Raw genomic sequence first — 7,129 nt, forward strand, 5'->3', positions numbered from 1 at the left:
TTTCTTTCCAGTGTATGTACACACACACACACACACACACACACACACGGTTTTTCTAGACAAAGTTTTTTTGTGTAACAGTTTGGCTGTCCTGGAACTAGCTTTGTAGACCAGGCTGGCCTTGAACTCACAAAGATCCACTTGCCTCTGCCTCCCAAGTGCAGGTATTAAAAGATTTGCTCCACCACTGCCCAACTTATATTTATAGCTTAAAACGTAATTGGGCTCAAAAGAAAGCAGAAGAGTTTGGGGGACACATTGGCTGGGAGGGTATCTGGAGGCCTGAACGCCAGTCCAGTGGATCAGCACCGTTCTTCGTGGACAGGGGTAGAGAGAGTGGAAATTTTCCTTTAAAGGTCACTTGTTCATTTTTTTTTTTTCCCATGCTACCAGCCCTTGACCACATTTCAAGTTATCCTGCCGAGGTCCACCCTTGTTTATACTCTTGCCCTCAACTTCTGCGAGGACTGAGGAGGTAGCTGTCACTTCGGAGCCTCCAGAAGACTGCCAACCTGAACCGCAGGGAGAGTCGCTCGCGGAGGACACTCCGTGGCGACCAGGACAGTCTCAATCTTTAGAGGCCAGCCTTTCCTGGATCTCCCGAGATTGCCATACAAACCCGATCTCCGGCTCTGAGGTCCCCGATTTTGGTATCCGAGGGGCAAAACTGCTGGGGCCCCGGACCGCGTCCCGCCGCTCGGGAGATCCAGGTGGGCCTCGTTGGCGACAGCCTCTTGTGGCCAAACTAATCACTCAGTTTCGATTCGCGAGCCGGGGGAAATGTGTCCCATCTTGCTAGCCTTAGGAAAGGGTAGGCGTGGACGGCACCACTGTGCAGCGTGCCGCAGGGGGAACCGTTCACGTGCAGCTCCCGGCTCCTCAGCTAGCAGCCGCGTCGCCCGAGAAACCAGCGTTCAGTGCAGTCTCTTCCCTATCACACCGTCCCCGGGAGCCGGCCCCCAAAGCAGAACCGACGACCCGCTGGAGCTGGGCGGCTGGACGCCGGTCCACCCCCCCGTGGTTCGCCTCGACCTGCCTGCTGCCCACGCGCGTCCGCCACAGCGAGCTCCTCAGGGCCCCCAGTCGGGTGAGAGCGCGACGCGGTCTAGAAGCTCCACTCCAGGGGCGGGGCGGGGCCAACGCGTGCGGGGCGGGGCGAGCGGAGCCGGGTGCTGCCGAGCAGAGCCGAGCCGAGCCGAGCCGCGAGGTGCCGGGGAGAGGCAGGCAGAGCCTGCCGGTGGCTCCGCACCCATCGTGCTGCGTTTCCCGGCTCGCTGTCTCCCTGCCTTTGCCCAGGCGCCCGCAAAACTTTTATTGTCTCGGGCTCCACCGGGGTGTGTGACGAAATCGCAGCTCTCCGCTGTCGCCACGCTCGCCGGCACCGGCGATCGAGGGGACGTGCAACCCTCGCCCGCCGCCGGGCTCTTGCGCCCTGCGCTTCCTCACCTGCCGATTGCTCCCGGGAATCGCGAGGGGGGACCCCCAAAAGGACCGCGCGGGCGTCGGCTCCCCGAAATCCTGTTCACCGTTGCGGACCGGCTCGGCGCAACTTTAACTTGATTCCTGTCGCCCACCCAGGGCACCCGCGGCGGCCGCCGCTGCCGCCGTCGCTGCGGTCTCACAAAGAGCGCGGGGAAGGAAGGCGGCGCGGGCGGCGGGCACGGGCCTCGGGGCTGCCTAGACAAAAGGGAAACTGCCATCGCTCTGGGCGCCTGTTCCGACCCGTCGTGGGTTCATCCTCCCGGCCCGGGCTGCCTCTTCGCTTCAGTCCCTGCGGGCTGCGCCCGCAGAGCTCGGACCCCGCGAGCTGCGGGGCGCGCGTCGCTGCTGCTGGTTGGGGCTCTAGGGATAATAAATGATAGAGGATACAATGACTTTGCTGTCTCTGCTGGGTCGCATCATGCGCTACTTTTTGCTGAGACCCGAGACGCTTTTTCTGCTGTGCATCAGCTTGGCTCTGTGGAGTTACTTCTTCCACACCGACGAAGTGAAGACCATCGTCAAGTCCAGCCGGGACGCGGTGAAGATGGTGAAGGGCAAGGTGGCTGAGATTATGCAGAACGATCGCCTTGGAGGACTTGATGTGCTAGAGGCCGAGTTTTCCAAGACCTGGGAGTTCAAGAGCCATAATGTGGCGGTGTACTCCATCCAGGGCCGGAGAGACCATATGGAAGATCGCTTCGAAGTTCTCACCGATTTGGCCAACAAGACGCACCCGTCCATCTTCGGGATCTTCGATGGGCACGGCGGCGAGGTAGGAGTTCTCTGGGTCCGTGCGCGTGTAAATAACCGGGCGTCGCGTGCGTGGCGGGGTCGGATCTGGGTGAGAGGGGCGTGGTGATGACCTGGGATGACAGATGTCATTTAAGTTGCCAAGACCCCTCCAAAGAGATCTTGGGGTCCGAGCGTTCAGTGTAGCCGAGACATACACTGGATATTTCGTGCCGTTTTAACACAAACTTACCAAGGTCAGATGCCAGTAAATAACTGCTAGTTTTCCGGGGAGAACTAATAGTATATCCAGTGAACTTTGTTTGTCCTCGGGCCTCATTGTCCTAATTCTAGGGTTTGAGGCGAATTAGCTGCCAAGGAAGACGGTGGTGCCTTCAGTGCACCCCTAAAGGGAAGAAGCCTGCATCTGCTGGATAGACTCAGTGAAGGTGAAGGAAACTGACTTCTCTCATTTCCTTCGCTCTAGGGAAGGACCCCCAGCGGCAACGCTGCGCTTCTTCCCTAGTCTGTCAACTTTGCTGGTGCAATGGGACAGGGGTCAGAGATGCCTCCCCGGTGGTGGGTTTTGACTGCCTGGGTTTTGGAGAGGTGGCTGTGCGCAGAGCAGGCAGTGGCCAACTTGACCTCTGTGCAGTGACCAGCTTGGGGAGATGGATGTCTCTTTTCTTCTATAGGCCTTTGCTAGGGGTTTAATCTGGGAGCAGGAAATATGCTTTAGGTCTTTCTCGCAAATTTCTGACACTGGGGAGTGTGGAATCTCAGGTTTCCTGGAGGTCCTGCCCTTGGGCCTGTGCCCAGACGCCGTGAGTGTTAAAATGTGGCTGCAGAGCTCAGCTCCGTTGTCCTGACGTCTGTCTCGGTTTGGACACTTGTAACTGTTTGATTGCATCACACTCCCCCACCTCCTTCTTGGCAGCATTCCTTATCACCTACTCCTTCTCTGCCTCTTCTTCTCCACCACACTCTTACCCATCTTCCTCCTCTGGGAACTCTAAGGCTGTTCTTCTTCTTCTTCTTAGGTGTTTGCTTGTTCTTTGGTCCAGCAGTTTTGTTTTTGTTTGTTTTGGTAAACACCGAGGAAGCTTTTGATTGGTTATCTTATCTTAATTCTTCACTCATCATTTACGTATCTTGCCCAGGTATGGTGCCTACCTGCCAACTTTGCCGAGAATGCCAAACAGTTGCAAAGCTTAGATGATAAGACTGGAATTAGACTTTAAGCATTTTTTTTTTCCATCCTCTCTGCCTGTTTGTAATGGGTCCTTCAGAATGAAAGTTTCTCGTTCATTATTCTTCTGAAGTCTCCGGGTGGTTTGGAGTGCTCCTCCCCTTGACCACAGAGCAGTTGAAAGACGGGATGCTAATTGAGATAGGAGACGCTGCACATTGTGCAAAAAAATACCTGAGTCCCAAGGGTGACAGTGTAATGACTGAGTCATAATGCCATTTTATGTGCCTGAAATCAGTGGGGGTGAAGGAAACTATGTGATTTTTCTCCCCTGTCAATAATTTAATAAACATGTTTATTATCTATCTATAGTAAGACAGTTGTTGGTAATCTGACTCTGGGTTTGGAAAACACAGCTCTAGAAGTTTTGGTGGAATGTCCGAGCTGTAGAACACTGGCCTGTGCTTGTCTAGATAGGACATATTGGCATGGTTTGGGCTCACGCTTGTGATTGGGTTGTTAGAATCTTTTCACTGGAGTCTTTGAAGACCTGGGAGCTGCAGAGCCGGAAGTTTCAGTTGAGAACTTTCTAGCAGTGCCTGGGGTAGATACACAACCCAAAAAAGGGTGTGCTGGAGGCTTCCCTTAACTCATCATTCTACATGTACGCAGCTTTCATTGCATTTTAAGAAAGTTTTAACTGAGAAGATGACCACTATTAGCCAAACTGCGAAATGTTTCTTATTGCTCCTTCTGTTAAAACGCTTGCTGTTTGTAAAATAGCTAACGATACCAGTCCTCACGGAAACAGAGCAATTGTTTTAGCCCCTGTTATCACATGCAGTCAGTTCTCTTTGACTTTGTTTTATCTTAAAAAGGTAAACTAGGAAGTGCTATAAATGCGTTATTAGGTTGCTATTAGGATTGGGATAATACCAGATTCTACTGAGTGACTTCTCTCTTGTCTTTTTCATTCTCTTGCTCTTCATTTGAAAAAGATCCCACCATCTAGTTCTTGTTGTTTGTGTTCTTGGCTCCTTTAACATTCACCAGAGGAGGGTGCCACTGTTTGACTTTTTGGATGTTTGTTACATCCTTTCAGAAAAGGAGCCTTTCCTGAACTATGAGTTGTATATATACACATGCACACAAGCACACACAACACACACAGCACAGAGGGTAAATAAGTTAAACCTTATTTGTGATAATTCATACTGATAAGACAAGCCATTAAAGTACTGTTGAGATTCAGAAGAGACATATACATGTCCTTGTATATCTCATCCATATATGTTGATTTCATCCTGTTTTTTAGATGAGGTGCTGATGGCCAGAGACACTGTGACCTTCTTAAGGCTCTACGGCTAGTTTGAGACTTTTGGTTTGTTGGTCTTTTTACTGGACAGATAAAACAAAAATTGCATGTTTATCTGTAGAACTCTCGGGATGACTGACCACCTCTTCTGTTCCCCAGGAATTTCAGACTAAGAAGAGAGATAGACTCCTAGACTAAAAGTAAAAGTATGGTGTTCTGGGGACACAAGAGCAATCTTTTAAACCACCTCTCCTTTAACTTCCCGATGCTGAGTGTATAGGCCTGAGCCACCATGCCCTGTGTGCTTTGACTTAGAATCTCTGTGACTTAGTAGCTGCCGTAACCTTGGGCCAATTGCTTAAGCAGCTTTTTCTAGGAGTGTTTTATCCAAAAAGAAATGGGGGACAGTAATGCATGTAAGGTGAATCCTCTTCAGCTGTAGTATGTCTTAGCTGGACGTACTCAATGGAGAGAAGAGCTGGAAGTCTGCCATGGTGAGGCAGTGTAACCAAGGGAGAGATGGTTTGCCTGTGCGAGCGATAGCTTTCGTTGGGCACCCATAACCAATTTAGTAGGCGTTCCTCACATTCTCTGTGCCCTCTTTCTAATATTTGGTAAACTTCTGATTATTATTTAAGGATTCTACAAACATCGAGAAAGTAGCACTCTGGAATCAGGTTCATGTTTTCTGATTACTGGAAAGGAATATTCCCTTGGATCAATTAATAAATTGGGAGTCTGATTAGCACTTCAACCTCCTATGAGTTGAGTTTCAGCAAGGTTTTTGTTGTTGTTGTTGTTTTCTTGCACAAATGCATCTCCGCCCTTGTGTTGAAGACTAGGCTGGATGGCTAGGACTTCATTTGGATGTTCAAGGTCTAAAAGAGCTTCATCTCTATGATCCAAGGGACCAGGCTCTTAGTTTTATTCTCTTGGACCCTTGAAACATTCTATCCTCCACAGTATGGACAGATGGTTGACTGCTTGTGAATGTTATCTGCAGCTATGGTGGTAGTTTTCTTGTGTAACATACTATCAAAACAACCAAAGGTTACAAGGGAAGCTCAGATTGTGTCAGTAGAGAGAGAAAGATGCTAGTTTTAAACTTCAAAAACATCATCTAGGGACTGAGCATGGTGGCCCAAACCTTTAGTGCCAACCACGTGGGAGGCAGAAGCAGGTGAATTTCTGTGAGTTCAAGGCCAATGTGGTCTACACAGTGAGTTGCTAAGTAGTGAGACCCTGTCTCAAAACAAACAAACAAACAAACAAACAAACAAACAGAAAACCAAACCAACCGAACAAATAAAAATCAAAATATATCATCTAGGAAAATTATTCGTAGTGCGTTTACCTATAATTTTACCTGCAGGCAAAAGGTACCTTGTTTTTGTTTTTTGTTTTTTGTTTTTAAAGTACTGTATAGAAGAAAACCCACCAATCCTTTGCAATTTTAGCCAAAATCTATCTAGGTGATTGAATTGTTTTCTACATTCCTGTATTAAAGGTCACATATCTTGACACATCGCTTGAGAACGTTCGAATTTCTATCAGACAAGAGCGTACCTCAAATGTTCCAGTCTTGAGGCTCAGCTGAGAAACCACGTAGGCTCGCCTGCAGGATCCAGGGTCAGATCAGAGACCGTGTAGGCTTGTCTGCAGGATCCAGGCTCAGATGAGAAATCATACAGGCTTGTCTGTAGGATTCAGGTTCAGATGAGAGACCATATAGGCTCCCCTGCAGGATCCAGGCTCAGCTGAGAATCCATGGAGGTTCACCTGCAGGATCCAGGCTCAGATAAAAGACCATGTAGGCTTGTCTGTGGGATCCAGGCTCAGATGAGAGTCCATATAGGCTTGTCTGCAGGATCCAGGCTCAGCTGAGAAACCATGTAGGCTTGTCTGCAGGATCCAGGCTCAGCTGAGAAACAATGTAGGCTTGTCTGCAGGATCCAGGGTCAGCTGAGAAATCATGTAGGCTCGCCTGCAGGATCCAGGGTCAGATGAGAGACCATGTAGGCTTGTCTGCAGGATTAAGGCTCAGCTGAGAAACGACATAGGCCTGCCTGCAGGATCCAGGCACCCAGGTCTTAATTTTCATCAGTAATACTTGTTTTGAGTCAGCCTTTCCTCTGAGAATGTCACAAAACCGTAGACATATCGCAGACATCGACATCAAACTTTGTTTATTTTCAAAGTCAAGTGGTGTATCCAGCCTCTGTATTTCAGGGTTTTTAGTCAGAATGGAGTCTAGACCCACAAGGAGCTTTGTACCTGGGTCTCTTTTTGGAACAGCTGCTAGTATTTTCCAGCATGTGCACTTCTTCTCCAGCGTGTGAACTCCTTCAGAGTGTGCACATCTTCTCCAGTGTGTGCACTCCTTCTCCAGCGTGTGCACTTCTTCTCCAGCGTGT

General features: G+C 49.6%; 1 protein-coding gene across 1 annotated transcript in view; it reads left to right on the top strand.

Annotated features, from left to right (window-relative positions):
• Positions 1-1,215: 1,215 nt before the first annotated feature.
• The window catches only part of Ppm1l (protein phosphatase, Mg2+/Mn2+ dependent 1L), a 206,329-nt gene continuing 200,415 nt past the window's right edge, over positions 1,216-7,129 (top strand). The window contains exon 1 of the mRNA XM_013348205.2: positions 1,216-2,254. Within this exon, the coding sequence (XP_013203659.2) occupies positions 1,856-2,254 (399 nt within the window). The 5' untranslated portion in view covers positions 1,216-1,855. The remainder of the gene's footprint in view (positions 2,255-7,129) is intronic.

Source organism: Microtus ochrogaster, chromosome 1 (assembly GCF_000317375.1).
Source record: "Microtus ochrogaster isolate Prairie Vole_2 chromosome 1, MicOch1.0, whole genome shotgun sequence".
NCBI lineage: Eukaryota > Metazoa > Chordata > Mammalia > Rodentia > Cricetidae > Microtus > Microtus ochrogaster.